The sequence below is a fragment of the Aotus nancymaae genome, unplaced genomic scaffold (assembly GCF_030222135.1).
Source record: "Aotus nancymaae isolate 86718 unplaced genomic scaffold, 86718_ANA_hifiasm-v0.15.2.pri h1tg000051l, whole genome shotgun sequence".
Taxonomy (NCBI): domain Eukaryota; kingdom Metazoa; phylum Chordata; class Mammalia; order Primates; family Aotidae; genus Aotus; species Aotus nancymaae.
Genome location: NW_026988465.1, coordinates 24,907,778 through 24,926,598, shown reverse-complemented (window position 1 = coordinate 24,926,598; position 18,821 = coordinate 24,907,778). Strand labels below are relative to the sequence as shown.

Sequence of the window (18,821 nt, the reverse complement as noted above, 5' to 3'; positions counted from 1 at the left end):
AGAAAAATGGAATATATATTGTACTGACACTCCTTTTGTCACTGATTATTTATCATTTTAACAGTTGAAAGGTAGCATATGTCATATGTAATCTTCCCCCATTGATGGCCATTGATAGACAATTGTTTTCCTTTATTTCTACCACTAGTGTCCTGTCTGCCTTTTATTGCCTTCCAGAATAACCTCCCTATTCCATACCCCTGGTTACAATTCCCTTGCACTTCCAAGTCAAAGGACTTATTTCATTGCTCACTACTCAATCTAAAGACTCCTCAAGTATTCTAATAACTCTCTCTCAAGACTCTACTATTCCATTTTGCACTGATCACATTCTGTCTTATTTACTTGCTATTGTTACATTCGCTATCAATAGATTAAAGCTTCTTTAGTTGAGGTGTCTGTTCTGAGATCTCCCTCCCAGTTCTAGTAAGTGGCAAGCCCTTCAAATATGCAGATGTACCATACATTTCTGACAGGAAAAATGGTTTGCCTTTTTTTGTCAAATAGCTAATCAATCTGATTCATCCTCTCCCTTCCGTTCTAGTCTTATTCAATAATTCCTTCCTCCTAAGTAAGTCCTCATTCATTCAAGTACTTATCAAGCACCCACCATGTGCCAGACGCCAGGTAAGGTTAAAGTGCTGGGATGAGCACCTCTGTGGATCTCAGAATCTCCTTTACCCAAGTCCTGAACGTTTTTTCTTTACCCATGCTTCAGAAAAGCGAAAGTTGGTTACTTAGTCCCAGTTGTCTGACATGGATGAGAGTGACAGCAGACAAGGGGGAAGGTAGGGAAAGGCCTTTAGACTGTTCTTACATGCATTCTCACACTTGACAGTCAAAACCACCCTACGAAATAGGCACCACGTTATTAGCCTGAGTTACATAAACGAGAAAACAGGGCTTGGAGAGGTTAAAAAATAAATTGCCCTCAGTCCTAACTGGAGAGTGGTGGCGTCAGAATTTGAATCCAGGTTTAAAGGATTCTAGTGCCAGCATTCTGCTCCTATTTCGCTCTGGACACTCATTTCCCCTAAGGATCAGAGAAACTCAAAGTAGGCCACTTTTCGTCTCCGTTAAGTCCGCAAGGTCCTGCCAGATCACAGTAAGCAAATGCAGCAAATGCATCAGCAAATGCAGTCTGCGACCTCGCGACGTGAAGTGGGAAATGCTCCTCGGCGCCCCTCCTCCAGTCCATCTTAAAGTCAAAAACGTCCCAGCCCGTCTCTCTCCCGGGAGGCTAAGGCGCCCGCCGGCGGGGCTGCACTGAAACCGGAAAATCCTCCCTTCCCCGTCAGCGGTCGATGGGGTTCTCTCCCGAGGCGGCAGCTCCGCAGGACCGCTCTTGTACCCCAAGGCCCCTCGGCTTCGGCCCCCTCGGTGCCAGGGTCAGCGAGACCTCGCGCTCGAAGCCGCAGGCCGAGGTCGACAACTGCAGAGAGAGGGTCGGGGTAGGAAACTGCGGGCCGCCGCAGATGCGAGTCCCCAGGCATCCCAGAGGTTCCCACTGCGGCGAGCCTGGTTCAGACCAGCTGCCAGTATCTTTTTGGATCCATCCAAATGGGTCCCTTGTTTCTCCTTACGGGAACCCTGGGCCTCCTTCCAGGCCGGAACCCAAGTGTTTAGGCAGCCGGGAGAGGCCGGCCCCCTTTTTAAGTTCTCGCAAGACCCCTAGCCACTTCCGGTTGCTAACGGTTCCCGAGCAGCTCCCGAAAACGCTACGTGAGCTGAGCCCTGGGCCAGAGGCAAAAAACGGACGGAATGAAGTCTGGCCGGTGAGTGTCAGAGTGAGGGCGAGGTTGAGTGGTGTTCTCTGCCGGTGGATAGGCTCGACCGTCCGGGTTGGGACTGGGGCTAGGTATTAGGGAGCGGTTCAAAATTATGCTAATTGTTAAGATCAAGAGTATTATTTAAACACAGCGACAATACAATGAGTCCGTGAAGATCAAATGCCAGTTAACTGATTTAAGCAGCTTTGATAGGAAGAAAATGCTGAATTTAATGCTAACAAAAAGATCTAAGGGCGCTAATGGTAGGGGCTAAGACTTTCATAACATGAGCCAGGCACTGTTGTAGACCCTTCACGTTTAGTCACTCATTTAATTCCTATTTTATGAGGTAGATATCATTATAAGACTTTTACAGATGGGGAACCTGAGGCACAGAGAGAGTAAGTGTATTAGCCAATGTCATATAACTAGTAACTGGCAGAACGAGGATTCATACCCAGCCATTCTTCCTTTAAATTCTGTGCTCTATTGCTTTTCATTGATGACCTGGTTTTATCTCCTGTCCATCTGGACAGAAATGTGCTATCCAGATGGAACTGTAAGTTTGTACAGACATGTTATTGTAGTAGTGTTCTGAATCTCATCGGGTTTGTTGGCAATTTGCCTTTAAACAAAGGGTTTTTTTTTGTTGTTGTTTGACAAAGATGCCTTCCACATAGAGATTTAAGAAGAGAACAATAAAAATTTCATTTTAATAAATAAGCCCCATTTCAACGTCCCTTCTCCTGTTCCATTCCTCTGATTCTTCTCTGTCTTTATTTTGTTTCTATTAGGTTAAATTATTTGACATTTCCGGTATTTAACTATTTTGACCCACAAAAACAGGAATTCCATTTGTTTAACCTAATACAGAAACATCTTTTCATGCAGAATTTAGGAATTGACAATTAGCAAGATTCTGTTTTCATTTCCAAAATGTACCTTAAATCTGTTTGTTTCTCTTTATATCCACTGCAAACCCATGATCCACGCCACAACCTTCTCTTACTTGGGTTACTCAGTAGCCTCTGGACTGATTTCCTTACTTGTGCTCTTTTCTCATTCTTGACTCTTTAAGGAGCCAGAATGATCTTTTGAAAACAAACATCGGATTATGTTCCTCCCTTCTAGTAGTTCCCCATTACGTTTAGAATATACATCCTGGCCCCCGCTCACCTCTCTAACCTAATCTTATGTCACCTTCCCCTTAATCCAGTGCTTTCAACACGTGGCCTTTTTCAGTTCCTGTAACACACCGAATTCATTCCTATTCAGACACTTTGGGTTAGTTCTTTCCTTTGTTGGAATGGCCTTCTGCAGAACTGAAGGTCAGTTCTGTCTCATAAATAGGAATGTAATGGGATTCACCTATGTAATTTAAAATTTTCTTATTAGTAGCTATATTAAAAATGTAAAAAGACAGGTAAAATTATTTTATTATTATTGCAGAATATTATTCTGCAGAACTGAAGGTCAGTTCTGTCTCATAAATAGGAATGTAATGGGATTCACCTATGTAATTTAAAATTTTCTTATTAGTAGCTATATTAAAAATGTAAAAAGACAGGTGAAATTATTATTGATTAGAAACATCTAATCAATACAAAAATTATTAATGAAATATCCTATATTCTTTTTTTTTTTTGAGACAGAGTCTTGCTGTTGTTGGCCCGGCTGGAGTGCAGTGATGCGATCTTAGTTTACCCAACCTCCACCTCCCAGGTTCACGAGATTCTCCTGCCTCAGCCTCCCAAGTAGCTATTACAGGCATGTGCCACCATGCCAGGCTAATTTTGTATTTTTAGTAGAGATGAGGTTTCTCTGTGTTGGTTAGGCTGGACTTGAACTCCCAGCCTCAGGTGATCCGCCCGCCTCAGCTTCCCAAAGTGCTGGGATTACTGCATGAGTCACCGTGCCCAGCTATATTCCTTTTTTTGAAAGCCAATGTATTTATACTTATTGCACATCTCAATTCACATATTACATTTCCATAAAAAATAATTGATCTATATTGAGATTACATAAATTTAAAATGAAAAAAATAGCTTCATGTATCCAAATTATTTCACACATACTTAAAAGTTATCTAGTTTTAAAATTTAATTAAAATTAAAAATTTAGTTCCTCAGTTGCAGAGTCAAATGTACTTAGTGGCTACTGTATTGGACAGCACAGATTTAGATCAAGGATAAAATATCTATATTCATGATTGGTTCAAGGGGCAGAGGAGAAGTTTGCACCAGAAGTGTGGCAAAAAGGGAAGGGGAAAGTCCGCAAAAATGCAGTGTAAGCTCTTTATGCAAGTTACATTTAAGGACAGTTCCTCTGATCCTCACTAGTTAATGAGGTAAGGCTTTCTAAAGTAGATTACTTTTTAGCATGATTGCTGCATTGAGTTTAGGTATGTTGGGAATAATTTTCTGTGGTAGAGAAAGGGTCCAGCAGTGCTGGTCACAGTAACATTTCGAAGTAGAATTTTATTGTATATGATGTGGAACAGTCATAGAAATCTGATTGATTTTCCTATACAGCAGGGGTCCTCAACTGGGGGTGATTCTGCCTCTCAGTGGACATTTGCCCCACTTAGCCTGACCACCAAATTGTCTGGAGACATTTTTGGATATCACAAGTGGGGAGTGTTAGTGACATCTAGTGGGTAGAGGCCAGGGATACTGCTGAACATCCTACAGTGCAGAGGACAGCCCCTGATGTCAAAGAACTGTCTGGCCCAGAATGTCAATAGAAATAGTTTGTCAAGGTTGAGAAACCTTGATCTGAGTAAGAAAGCCTGAGATACCTACTCTTTTAAAACCTCAGCCTAAGTCCCTTGTGATATTACGATGGGAAAAACAGGTTGTTTTGAAGCATTTTGGTTTCCATTTGTTTCCATTGTTGATGGATTTTGTGATCAGACTATAATAAAGTAATTTCATGCTCAGGATAAGAATGTAGACTATTTAATAAAGATGATATAGTGTGTGCTGTACACGGAAGACTCAAAGTGCCTTGGGATCAGGAGCTAATCTTTTTACCTTTTTATGGCTTGTATCATATGATCTACTGTCTCCAACAACGATTGATGCCAATGTATTAAAATCACTTGTCTATCTTTCCTATCTCCATCCCTTGTTTTATAGTTGTTCCTCTCCCTATGCCCTTGACCTCCTTTTAAAATTATTCTCTTTTCATTCCTTTCTCTTCTGTTTTATTCCTCATCAGTGCCCACTGATACTTCCTACAGACTCTCCCTCAACACTCATCTATTTCTCCCATTCATACCTGTTGACACCCTCACTTAGAATTGCTAGTTCACTACCAACCCCCATCTGTGTCTGAGAGAGCTATCCCCCATATTCCCTATAGCTGTCTGTTGTAATTACTGTCTTGTTAGTTCATGAAAACTACACAATATAAATTCTTGCCTCCTACCTCAGGAAAAAAGCCCTCCAAAAAGATATGAAGAACAACAACATATTTGCTTTTTTTTTTTTTTTTTTTTTTTGAGACGGAGTTTCACTCTTGTTACCCAGGCAGGAGTGCAATGGCGCGATCTCAGCTCACCGCAACCTCCGCCTCCTGGGTTCAGGCAATTCTCCTGCCTCAGCCTCCTGAGTAGCTGGGATTACAGGCACACGCCACCATGCCCAGCTAATTTTTTGTATTTTTAGTAGAGACGGGGTTTCACCATGTTGACCAGGATGGTCTCGATCTCTTGACCTCGTGATCCACCCGCCTCGGCCTCCCAAAGTGCTGGGATTACAGGCTTGAGCCACCGCGCCCGGCCCATATTTGCTTTTGACACAGTTCTCTGAGGAACTGCTTTCCATATTCGGGGTGATTTTGTTTTTGTTTTTAAGACTAAGTGCCATCCATTCAGGATGCTGGAACTGATACAGTGTCCAACATATCACACCTCCTGTTCCAAGAACTATGGCTGTGATTGAGCTGTATTCTTTCCAACTGGTTGCACTCCCACCAGTTTCCTCTGTGGGTTTCTACATGCTTACTAAAACCGTGCCTGTGTCTCCACATACTAGCAACTACTTAAGATTCCTTTGACCTTATGCCTCTTTTGCCTTTTGCCTGCAGTTATCCTAGATCCCACTGATGGTTCTTCTCTTACCTACATCATTCTAGGCTGTCTCTGACCCCATGTCTTTCTGTCCCTCCCTGACTTTTACCCTTCTCGTCAACATTAGACCAAAACTGTGTGGGGCACCGTGGTGGCAATTTGGAATCAACATGAAACCTAAAAAGGGTAGAATGGTTGCAGTGCTTCAGACTACTCTTCACTCAGCCTTTCAGGGTGTAGAACTCTAAGACTACAGCAGTTCTTTGTACATAACGGATATTCGATACTACTAGCAAAATGGAATGTTGTCACATAGAGCAGGGGTCCCCAAGGCCCCACCATGGCCAGGACAGCAGGAGGTGAGGGGCCAGAGAGCAAGCAAAGCTGAGCTCCACCTCCTGTCAGATGAGCAGTGGCATTAGATTCTCACAGGATCGCAAACCCTATTGTGAACTGCACATGTGAGGGATCTAATTTACACTTTCTGTAAGAGAATCTAATGATAAATGAAACCACACCCCCTTCCCTGTCCCTGGAAAAATTGTCTTTCATGAGACCAGTCCCTGGTTCCAAAAATGTTGAGGACTGCTGATACAGAGGATGATAAAGGAAGATCAGTCTGTCATGTGTTTACCAGTTTTAGGAAACCTAATCTTGGGGTATCCAAAATCATCTTTCTCTAAATTCAAGGAAGGATGAAATCAGAAACACGAGTTTCCCCTTTAAAGATTGTGAATAGTTTCTAAGCATTATAGTGTTTCTTAGAAACACTTAAGGTAAAAGGGAAAAATCCATTATTTAGAAAGCACACAACTTTATTTTTTAAAATAAAGATGTTTCTGATACTAAATATTCATACTTTACTTTTCTCTTCATGACCATTAAAGAAAATCCTTTCTTTGACTGTTTCAAATACTTTGAAATATTACTCAGGTAATTATACTAAGTCATAAAACAAGAATTCGTGTGAAACCTGACGTTTAAAAAATGTGTTGAGGTAAGATATTCAAAACAAATATACTTTTTTTAATTTAGAGGACCATCATGTTCAAGGGACATAAAAATTCAGTTTATCTTTAGGGCATTATGAGAAATACCTTGAGATTCATTTTCCTGGCTGGGCATGGTGGCTCATGCCTGTTATCCCAGCACTTTAGGAAGAGCATGCGAGGCCAGGAATTCGATAGTATAGCTTGAGTAACATAGTCAGACCCTATCTCTACAAAAAAAAAAAAAAAAAGCCAGATACGGTGTGTACACCTGTAGTCCCAGCTACTTGAAAGGCTGGGGTGGGAGGATTGCTGGAGCCCAGGAGTTCAAGGCTGCAGTGAGGTATGATTGTGCTATTCTACTCCAGCCCAGACAATGGAACAAGACTCTGTCTTTATTATTATTATTTTTAAAAGATTCATCTTCCTATAGTAGTAGACATAAAAATTATTCTGGTAGTTTTCCTGATCTTAAACACAATGATAAAGCAGGTGTTAATAGATCTCTTCAATTGAAATCTCTTAATTGAAAACAAGAGATTTGAAGAGATTAGATCCCTTCTTTCCTGATTGTTTTGGTGATCGTTATTCCTAGAACTAAGCAAAGAATCAGAGCTGTACCCTTGGCAGTTTGATTGGTGGTATGACTTTGAATGTGCAGGGTCTTCGGCCATAATTCCTGTGATGCTATAAAATTCTCAAATTAGAGATGTGGCCAGGTGCGTTGGCTCACGCCTGTAATCCCAGCACGTTGGGAGGCCGAGGTGGGCAGATCACTTGAGTTTAAGACTAGCCTGGCCAACATGGCAAAATCCTGCTAAAAATACAAAAATTAGCCAGGCATGGTGGTGCATGCCTGTAATTCCAGCTACTCAGGAGGCTAAGGCAGGAGAATCACTTGAATCCAGGATGGGGAGGTTGCAGTGAATGGAGGATCACTCCAGCCTGGGCAGAAAAAAAAAAAGGTGTGTATCTGTGCTGTCCAATATAGTGGCCACTAACATGTAGCTATGAGTATTTGAAATGTGAGGAACTGAATTTTCCATTTTATTTGAGTTAATGTGGATACTGGCTACCAATCTGGACACACTGGACCACCTCAGATCAACCCCTTCCCATCTCCCTCAGTTTAAAATAATCTGAAATCCAGAAAATAAGTGATTTACCTAGTTATGGATCCCTTCCTCTCCCCAGCAGCTCCTAATAATCACGTACTACTTTCTCCTCCATTTTGTTTTCCTCAGCCTCTGTTTTTTTCTCTCTTTGAGATAAGGTCTTGCTGTTGCCTAGGCTAGAGTGCAGTGGTGCGATCATGGCTCACTACAGCCTGGAACTCCTGGGTTCAGTCTTCCCACCTCAGCCTCCTAAATAGTTGAGTGGAACTACAGGTGTATGCCAACATGTCTGGTTAATTCTTTTTAAGTTTCTGTAGAGATAAGGTCTATGTTGACCAGTCTCGCCTCCTGTCTACTGATGGCTTATTCTTTATTATTGGCAAACAAAAACTTACAAAAAATAATCACACTCCCCACTTTAAGATAAAAAGGGGATGAATATTTAGGATATTATATGAGTAATGATGGAAAACAATTAGCATTGTTTTAGTTCTTAATCTCAAAAGTCGTTTTCATCTGTTTTAACTTGTCAAAACATACCTAGCGGGCCTCTTATCATCTACACTTTACAGAAGGGGAAATGAAGGTAGAGAAAAATTTGTACGTCTTGCCTAAAGTCAGACACTGAATGGTCAACTAAAAAGGATCTAGAGCAAAGACAGGTAGAATTAATTCACTTTCATCCAGGAACCATTGATCTTGGGCCGCAAGTAACCAGTGATGTCAGTGGACAAGGCTTTCTGAAAGAATTCTTGATTCTCCCCCCAAAATTGAACTCATTTGAAATAAAAGGATATTTTACTCAGGTAGTTTCTTTGGTGCTAGAGAAGTTTAATGATGACTGAAGCTTTGACCACATTGAGGAAACTCAAGGTTTCTAAAATAGATTTTCTGATAACTAGTTAGGCCTGAGTATCTGAAGAACTTTTGATATTACTACTATATTAGTAGAGTTTATTTGCTGTATGAATTCTTTGATGTCTAATAAGAGCTGAACTTACTCGGAAAGGCCTTCCACACTCATCACACTCATAGGGTTTTTCACCTGTGTGGATCCTCTGATGCTGAATAAGACCTGTACGCCCACTGAAATCTTTCCCACATTCTTTACATTTATAGGGTTTTACTCCAGTGTGTACTCTATGATGTCCAATGAGATGTGAGCGCTGAATGAAGGCTTTTCCACACTCATCACATTTATAGGGCTTCTCTCCAGTGTGAGTTCTTCTGTGTTTACTAAGGTCTGAGCTATGACTGAAACTTTTCCCACATTCATCACATTTATATCGTCTTCTTTCCCTCTGTTGCCATTCTGATCTGTCCTCATTTTCAATATCTTTGGTCTTAGGATGCTGAGGAGTATCTGTGTTAAGTCTGCCATTTATCTCCCCAAGGAATTCCTCGTCTTTGGGCATATCTTCCTTCTGGAACAACTCTTCATTCGTAGTCCTAGTTTTATCTCCTGTAACAAACAAACAGTATACAAACGGTCCTATTCTATGTTTGAGAAGCAAGCAGCCTATGGAAAAAAGAACATGTAAATATTATAAATGTGTTACAAAATAATGAGAAGTCACATACAACATACATATCAGATATTTGGTACCATCTTATTTTTGGTATCATCATGGCACAGAGTCAAAACGTAGGGAAGAAATTAAGAAGTAAGGAAGATATCAGCAGGACAAGTTATTTGAAAGTAGACTAAGAGAAGAAAAGGCAAAAATAGAGCTCAAGAGATAAACCAGCAATACTATGTAAGGGACGAATGATAAATGAGGAGACTATAGATGTGCCAAAGATAATTAAGAGGAATTGATAAAGAGACTGGAGAACAGAGATGTGGAGGGAGCTAAAAGTTTCGGAGAGACACACAGGGGCCTGAAACATAGGTGGCAAGTAAAATCAAGTAAAAGTGACTGGAAAGGATAATAGGATTTGGGGCCTGAGAGGAATATAGTGAATAACAACCATCCCAGGAGGGGAATGTGTTTGAAGGCTAATAATTAGCTGGAAGCAGGGTGAGAGCATGCAGGTCAGGGTAAATAGAGGAATGAAAAGGAACAGGAAATGACAATGGATAGTGTATATGCTGGGCAAAAATTTTTTTTTCCCTGAAACTGATGTCATTGCTGTCATCTCCATCTGTCTAAATCCTAGCTCAGTGCTTTCTAACCTTATTGTGCATCAGAATCAGCCGGACGGTTTATTAAAACACAGATTCCTGATTTTCCTTCCCACAGACTCCTCCTTATCAGAATCAAACTCAGAGCAGTTGCTATTCTTAGAATGTTATGCTCTGATGCTATTTTTTTCAAGGATTTATTTATTTATTTATTGCCTAAAATTTCACCCCTTTCCAGTTCCCACCTGACCTTCTCAGCTCAAGCAAACCTACTCTGTGATACTTTTGCAGGCACACCTCAGGGATAGCTGTTGTCTTTGTAGTTCACAGTGTATCTCTAGTGTAGTAATTATTATCGTATTGTAAATGCTCACTCTCCTGTTTCTTGAAGAGAAATAATCTAAGTATCTTACCTTTGAATTCCTTAAATTTACTATAGTGCCTGGCATATAGCTGCTACTCAGTAAATGCTCAGTGAAAGGAATGAATCAACAGACAGGCTGAGCTAGGCTTATAAGCTCACACTTATAATCCTAGCACTTTGAGAAGCTACGGTCGGAGGACCACTTGAGCCCAGGAGTTTGAGACAAACCTGGGAAACACAGTGAGACCTCTCCTCTAAATAAAGTTAAATAAAAAAGAACAGATAGGAGGTTCTGAACCTCACTTCTAAAGCCAAACAGTAACCAACCAGCACTCCACTCCTAAAGCACTGAAGGGCTTCTTTAAATTACATATAATTAAATGTCATCCTTTCCAGATAGCAGCTAGGAACATCTTAGCTCAAAATAATTTTTCAGATTAGACAAATAATCTGGTAGGGATCCTACAGAATGGAAAAACTATATTGGTAAAATTTAAGTAGTAAGAATACAAAATAGGCTGGAGTATAAGGAACTACCTGGAGAGGCATTATTAGACATGAGGGCCTCTAGAGAAAGGGCCGTGAGCACTGGAAAGGGTAGGGTTTGGACAAGCTGAAATTTAAACATTTAAAATTCACCTGCTTCTTTTTTTTTGAGATGGAGTCTTGCTCTGTTGCCCAGGCTGGAGTGCAGGGTGCAATCTCAGCTCACCGCAACCTCCGCCTCCTGGGTTCAAGGGATTCTCCTGCCTCAGCCTCCTGAGTAGCTAGGATTATAGGTACGTGCCACCACGCCCAGCTAATTATTGTATTTTTAGGAGAGACAGGGTTTTACCACGTTGGTTGGGGCTGGTCTCGAACTCCTTACCTTGTGATCTGCCCACCTTGGCCTCCCAAAGTGATGGGATTACAGGTGTGAGCCACCGTGCCTGGCCTCACCTGCTTTTTAATGTAGCTTGGGGATACACTAGACACCCCGGTTTGTAATTAGGGAGCTGGGATGGGGGACCAAACCCAGTTAATTTGACATGCAGATAAAAACAAGAAACTTTGCTATATTGACTGATCGTTGTCTCTCTTCCCTACTTCTTTCATCATGGGAATATGTTATGACTTGTGTTTCTCCCCAAATTCATACATTGAAGCCTCAACCCCTTTCCAACATTACTGTATATGACAGTAGGGCCTTTAATGATGAAGTTCATATGGGTAGGACCCTAATCCAGTAGTACTAGTGTCCTTACAAGAGGAAGAGAAACCAGGAGTGCGTCTGTATAGAGAAGGGCCATGTGAAGACACAGCAAGAAGGCTGCAAGCCAAGGAAGAGAAGCCTCACTAGAAACTAACCCTGTAAGCACTTTCATTTTAGATTTCCAGCCTCCAGAACTGTGAGAAAATAAATTTCTGTTGTTAAGCCACCCATAAGTCTATGGTATTCTGTATGGTAGCCCTCACTGACTAATACAGGGTGCCATAAATTCTATCTCAAAATGGAAATTTAGGGGAATTTGGAGCTAGAATCATTAGATAACAAATAGAATTATAAAGATATTAAATAAACCCCAACCTCATCCTTTGAGCCAAATAACAGGTTTTTTTTGCCTAGTGAAAAACTAAAATATAACTCCATCATAGAGTAAGGGTAAGAAGAGGATAAAATTATCCAGTGAGGTGGAGGACAAGCAGGAAATCTTTAAAAGGAGAAGATGAAAGTCAGAAAGTTCTTCCCAAACCTAAGGAAGCACCTCTTCCCTCATGCACACAGAGCTCTTCCTACTTACCATTCCTGTGTGGCTTCCCAGCTTCCTGCTTCAGCTGGGTCTTCTTGGGATAGAGCTGGACAGTCAGTGATTCATACGGCCTTCCCAAGGGAGCCAACTTGTCCATGAGTATATCCTGTCTTTCTGAATTGGTTTGGACCTAGGGACAATGAGGTGTGTAAGGTGAATTTTATGGAAACTGAAGTAACTTCAGATAAAACAATCAAATGAAACATCTGCCAGGGACATAGAAAGGGGGGACAAATTCTCATTTCATTGTAAATGGCAGTAATGCCTAGGAAAAGGAACAGAGGCTAATCTCTACAATTCAGGACACTAGAGAGTAAAATTCAATATCTCTTCTTTCACTGATCTGCAGAGGTCCAGGATCAGAGCACTGGGATTTGGAAGGTAGCTTAAAAATCATGTAGCCCAACTTCCAGCAAATGGGAGCATTTCTTCTATAACCATGCTGTCCGATAAGGTAGTCACTAGCAAAATGTGGTTACTGAGTACTTAAAATATGGCTAGTACAAATGAGATAAGCTAAATGTAAAATACATATCAAACTGAAAATTTAAAACACAAAAATCTAAAGTACCTCATTTAAAAATATTGATTACATGATCAAATATTGTGGGTTAAATAAAACATATTTTACCTGTTTTTGTTTTTTTAAATGTGGCTACTAGAAAATTTAAATTACATATACAGCTCATATTATATTTCTGTGGGACAGTGCTATTCTGCAATATCCTTGATATCTACTTGAATCTCCACTTGAATGCCTTATATGGAAAGGGAGTTTCTTATGGGGTAGCCTATTTTATTTATGGGTAGCTATGAATGGCAGAAAATTATTTGTTTTCCTGTGATACCTGATTGCCTTTCGGTAACTTCCCACTGAACCTAGCCTTCCAAACAGGCATAGAATCAGTCTAGTGACTCTTTTCTCTTTACCCAGCCACACTTCAATTATTTGACATAGATAGTCAGGTCCCTTCCTATGCCTTGTTCGTTAGGGTATACATATTAAATATTTTCAGATGTTCTTTCATATGCCTTTTGCTTTGGCTTTTTCCATATTCCCTGATCACTCACAGCCAAATGACTGCCCCTTCACACCTGCTTTCCAGGTTCATCAAGCTCTCTCTCCAGATCCTCCAGTACAGTCACTGCCTCCTCTCCAGTCTCTGGATGTTGTGCCTGCACCCATGCTTGCAGGTCTTTAGGAAGAATGCTCAGGAACTGTTCTAGCACAAGCAGGTCTAAAATCTGCTCCTTGGTGTGGCATTCTGGCCTCAGCCACTGACGGCAGAGCTCCCACAGCTGGGAAAGAGCTTCACGGGGTCCAGGTGCATCTTGATAGCAGAGCTTCCTGAAATGTTGCCTATAGAGTTCCCTCCTGTGAGGACTGCACTTTTGTGAGACGGAGTCCTGTCCCCAGTAATGGTCCTCTGCCTTAATTATCAGAAGTCCTTTTGGTTCCTTAGGTTCCAGGGCTGTGGTCATTCTTGGATTTTTCAGGAGATTTATCCTCTATCTGGGATTAAGTCAAAGATAATTTCTTAGAATCCAGCCTCAGAGCCACTCCTAAAGCATAAAAAGTTGTTACCATAGAGAAATTACAAAAACTGCTGTGAACATAAACACATCATAATGAAGCCAAGCCACCAGAAGTGAATCAGAGAAAACAGTCTTATAGGATGCTGAAAAAAAAAAAAAAAAACCAAAAACCCTCAAAAACCAAAAAACAGTGATGCAGGTACATGATGTGAATCTGTGCTCTATTGTGTAACTTAGAGGAAGTTATTTATCTGGACTAGAACTAGAGATCCTCATGTGTACAATTCTCATGTGTGTTACAGGGTTGATATATAGATTACATGAGAACGTATGCAACATCCCTGGCATGGCAGCAGCACTAGTAAGCACTAAATAAATGCCAAGTAGTATTAACTGCTTTGTTAAAAGGTTCTTCATTCTAGTCCCGGGAGATGCATGGGCCAGCTTGTGTCCCCAGGACTCACTGGTTATAGGATATGTTTGCCACCCCTGGAAGGGGATCAGATGGATGCCTCTGCAGAGGAACCCGCAATCAGTGTCCCCTTTCCACCCGTCCTCTCCCGGAAGGTCGGGCCAACTCCTCGCCTGTAGATCTGTCGGGGCACGGAGGGAGGGACAGGAGTGCTACACTGTGCCCACGACAGGGAGTACTGGGGAGGGTGTTGCTGACCACACCTGCACCCTGTCCCCTCTTCATCTGGGAGCCGGGAGACACTCACCTTGCGTGCAGGGAACAAGTGCGACAGCTAGCGTCCTTTGGACAGCCCCGAACAAAGACTAGACTCAAAGACACCAATCGGAGCCCGGCCGCTGCAGCCGGGCACTTCCGGGCCGCTCTAGGAAGCTACGCCTCTGTGGCAGTTTCAGGGCTTGCCTCCTCAGCCCTAGCCAGTGGAGGACCTGGTTTCTGCACCTTGTATTGATGGGATTGCGGGGCCTGCGAGCAAGTCTTATTTGTACTTCTTTAAACGTTTTTCCCTCTCTCAAGATTTTTTTCGGTTTAGTTATTAAATAAGTAATATGGATAAGTAATGCATCCACATACATTTATTAAAAGGAGTAAATGTCCCCCCAGCGTCTAGTTTGACAATATTTTTCGTGACTCGTATATCCTGCCATAGATACATTACACCGTTAAAGATTGTCCCCGCTTTCCCCCTCTGCACAAGTGGTATTTCTGTACCTTGCTTTTTTTTTTTTTAACCAAGTGATCTTGATAAAGACTTTGCTCTTTTTTAAACAACTGCATGGTATTCAACAGTGTATTATGTGCCATAATTTATTAATAACTACCCCACTGGTGGTCATGAGGTTGTTTCCAATTTTTCTTTTTCAAACGTTGCTTCAATAACTTACTGTGAACACATCATTTTTCATGTGTAGGGATATATCCATAGTCTATATTTCTAGAAAGGGAATTACTACAGCATAAAGTAGGGACATTTGTACTTTTGTTAATGCCAAATCATCAATCATGGAATCTACCAGCAATATTCTTATTTACCTATACTTGTCAACACAGTGTTATAAAATATTTTTATCTTTGCCAAACTGATGGGTGAAAAATGCTTTCAAGTTTTTTTCTCCCTCTTTCCCTTTCTTTTACAAATGTTGATTTACCTACTGTGCCAGGCACTATTGTGGAAGCTTGAACTATAGTTTTGAGCAAAACAATGCCCTTTCTTTCATGGAATTTATAATCGTGTGTGTGTGTGTGTGTGTGTGTGTTGGGAAAGCAGGCAATAAACCAAAAAAATATAGTGTATAGAGATGGCAAATGTTAGTGCTAACGAGAAAATAAAGGAAATAGGGAATTTGGGGTGAGAATGAAATCATGCAATTTAAATAGGGTACTCATTGAGGACCTGACTAGTAAATTGACATTTGAGCAAAGACTGAGGGAGCTGAGGGAATGGACTATTAGGGGTAAAGATGTTTCAGGGAGAGGGATAACAAATGCAAAAGCCTGGAGTGGGGTGCGTTTTAAGTATTTTGAGCAAAGGAAGGATGTTTGCATGTCCGGAGCTGAGTGAGCAAAAGAGTGTTGGGTGTAGAGATAGTGAGAGCCTTGGGTGAGTGCAAGGATATTTTTACTCTGAAATGATAAAATGATAAGCTACTCAAAGTTTGTTTTCTTTTCTCTTTGTTTTTCCTTTTTTTTAGAGATGGTCTCACTCTGTCACCCAGGCTGGAGTGCAGTAAGTGGCGTGATCATAGCTCAGTGCAGCCTGAAATTCCTGGGCTCAAGCGATCCTTTAACCTCAGCCTCCTGAGTAACTGGAACTACAGGCATGAGCTACCCAGCGTGGCTCAGTCAGGGTTTCTGAGTTGGAGGAGTAACATAATTTAACTTAGATATTGAAATTATTATTTTGGCTGCTATGTTAATAATAGACTTGAATGTGCAGGGGTTGGGCATGAGCAGAAGCAGGGAGACAGGTTGGAAAGCTGGAGTGGGAAGTGCCTTTTTAAGAATAATACAAAACCCTAAAGATATAAAACTGAAAAAGCCATGGAAGAAAAGATAGATGAAACTGGCCTTGTAAAATTAAAATTTTTGAATGAAAAAAGTAAGTTTAAAATATAAGCTAAAAGTAAAATATGCCATGCATCTAAAAGACACAGCTGATTTTCCTAATATAAAGAGACCTTTTATCTTACTAAAAAATAAAAATATGAACAAGCCAATAGAAAATAGACAAAGTACTTAACCTGCATGAATTTATAGAACACATAATTAAGAATAATGAATGTGAAAAGGTTCACAAATAAGAATTTAAATAAAACGAGTGAGATTTAAAAAAATCTTTCAGATTGCTAAAGACAAGTGATTTACAATATTCACTGTTAGAATGTGTATGGATGTACAGGCACACTTACTTGTACAGTTTTAGAAGGTAAGACTTATTTAGAAGAAGTTGTCCATATCCCTCGATTCAACGACTTAGCTTCTTGGAATTATCCGTATAGAAATGCTTACGTAATTGTTTGAACATATGTATAAGGAAGCACTGTTTATTTAAATTGGGAAACTCGAATGCCTAAAATTTGGGAATTTAAATTTCTATATGTCTGTTCATTAAAATCTCACCCAGTTTTTAGAAACTAAAATATGCCAAAGCTATATTGAGTAAAATAAAAAGTTATAAAACTTATGCTATGATTGTTTTTGTGAAAATTATTATCTTAAAAATGTTCACTGTGAGTGTCAGCTGGGGGTAAACTTAAGGAGAGCATTTTATACATTATATGTTTCTGGATAGTTTCTATTTTTTATGAAGATTTGCTACTGGTATAAATAGGAAAAGATAATTGTTCTTAAAACCCTATTTATTTTCCGCAACCTACAAAAAAAATTTCCTGTTTGGAGAACTTCATCAATATCTTTTTTCCACCTCTGAAATTCTTTGCCTTACAAGTCAAAGATAAGTAATGCATTCACATAAATTTATTAAAAAGAATAAATGTCCCCAGCATCTAGTTTGACAATATTTTTCATGACATATATATCCTTCTCTAAATATATACCTTTTGTAGATATATACCTTTCATCTTAAAGGAATTATACCTTACAAAAGGGTATAATTCCTTTAAGATGAAAATCAGATTCAACTTCCCTGTGCTTTTTAAGGGCAAATATAAGTGAGCAAATAAATCTGTGTAGAACGTTTAAAAAGTGTAGGTATAAATGACTTTCAAATAAACTTTAGAACACTCTCCATGCTGGGAAGAAAATTTTAGAAAAAGGATAACCTCTGCTTTTCTTTCCATTAGACGTATATAATCAAAAGCTGAAGTCCCTTCTTCCCTTGACTGTGACATAACATGTCCCTCATAGCTAACTGAATAGATAAAAATTCCAGACAATGCTTAGCAATTTCTTCCTTCTCCTTTCATGCACAGTGTATTATCAGTATGTTTTGCCCTCTTTATTTAGTATCTTGCTGAATTAAATTATCTCATCAAGTTTTTAAGCACAAGCCCAGCCTGCTTTCTGGATGATGCCTGCAACAGGTCATCCTTCTGAACTTCCTAAATAGCCCAGAATATTCTTTAAATGTACCCCTGGCTCATCATCCAAATTCAGAGAATCAACTTGCCAGCACCTTGGAGCACCTGCTGTGGTAACGTGAGTGCCTGAACACCAGACAAATGAGACTTCCAATCACTGTTGCAGATCTTGTTAAAATCCTGGCTCTATCCTCGGCTTAGGTATATTCTCTACTAGAAGAAAGTCTCTCTGACCTCTTCATTAAGGCCTAAGTATACAGTCTGGTATATGAGAAGAAGGACCTTCCTCTTTTCCCCTTGTATATTCTAAAACTACACAAACAGAAAGCCCCCAACCTCCTCACTACCACCACACACAGATTCCTACAGTTGACTATTTAAAAAATAACAGTACTTGGTAGATGTATATTCTCACTTGCTTTCATTATTGAAAAAGAAAGAAAATAAATGAACTAAACATTCAACTCAAGGAATTACAAAAAGGAGAAAGCTTCCCCTGCCCCCAACAAAAAAGTTAGAAAAAAAAAAGGTAAAAGCAGAAGAAAATGGATCAGAAAATAGAAAAATAGTGACATTAATAAATAAGTACAAAAATAAAATCTTTATTAACAAGTTCATAAAAGCAACAAGTCTATGGTAAATCCAATTGAGGGAACACATTTAAACATTATAAATCACAAATAGCAGATGAAGAGGAAAGTAGGTTACTAACATTTTTGAAAAGCTCAATGAAATTAGTGATTTTTTTGGGAAAAATATGTAAATAAGCCAACCCAACCCTAATGACAATAATTGAAAAAGTTATCAAAGAATAATCTCTAGAAAGACTCAGATAATTCTGTAGCATTTTAATTTTTTTTTTTTTTTTGGAGGATAGAGTCTTGCTCTGTTCCCCAGGCTAGAGTGCAGTGGCATGATCTCAGCTCACTGCAACCTCTGCCTCCTGGGTTCAAGCGATTCTCCTGCCTCAGCCTCCCTAGTAGCTGGGATTACAGGTGCCTGCCACCATGCCTGGCTGATTTTTGTATTTTTAATAGAGATGGGGTTTCA

General features: G+C 40.1%; 1 protein-coding gene across 4 annotated transcripts; it reads right to left on the bottom strand.

The window, feature by feature from the left end:
• Positions 1–7,087: 7,087 nt before the first annotated feature.
• ZSCAN16 (zinc finger and SCAN domain containing 16) lies at positions 7,088–14,567 on the bottom strand. Of its 4 annotated transcripts, none has more exons than XM_012465863.3 (4): positions 14,480–14,567; positions 13,320–13,737; positions 12,216–12,354; positions 7,088–9,464 (listed from the first exon to the last, which is right to left on the bottom strand). In XM_012465863.3, the coding sequence occupies exons 2-4, from the start codon at positions 13,704–13,706 to the stop codon at positions 8,890–8,892; spliced, it is 1,101 nt and encodes a 366-aa protein (XP_012321286.2). In that variant the 5' UTR covers positions 13,707–13,737; positions 14,480–14,567; the 3' UTR covers positions 7,088–8,889. The 4 variants fall into 4 exon arrangements, with proteins under 4 accessions (XP_012321286.2, XP_012321288.2, XP_012321285.2 ...); XM_012465865.2 differs by having other exon boundaries at positions 7,088–9,407; XM_012465862.2 differs by having other exon boundaries at positions 13,320–13,787; positions 14,480–14,549.
• Positions 14,568–18,821: the final 4,254 nt, after the last annotated feature.

Bases quoted from the DNA above. Each gene is read 5' to 3' on its own strand.
- ZSCAN16 (XM_012465863.3), bottom strand. From the start codon at position 13,706: ATGACCACAGCCCTGGAACCTAAGGAACCAAAAGGACTTCTGATAATT. The intron at 12,355-13,319 runs GTGTGAAGGGGC...CATTGTCCCTAG, and splicing joins TTGATGAACCTGGAAAGCAG to GTCCAAACCAATTCAGAAAG. The intron at 9,465-12,215 runs GTAAGTAGGAAG...TTTTTTCCATAG, and splicing joins TGGGAAGCCACACAGGAATG to GCTGCTTGCTTCTCAAACAT.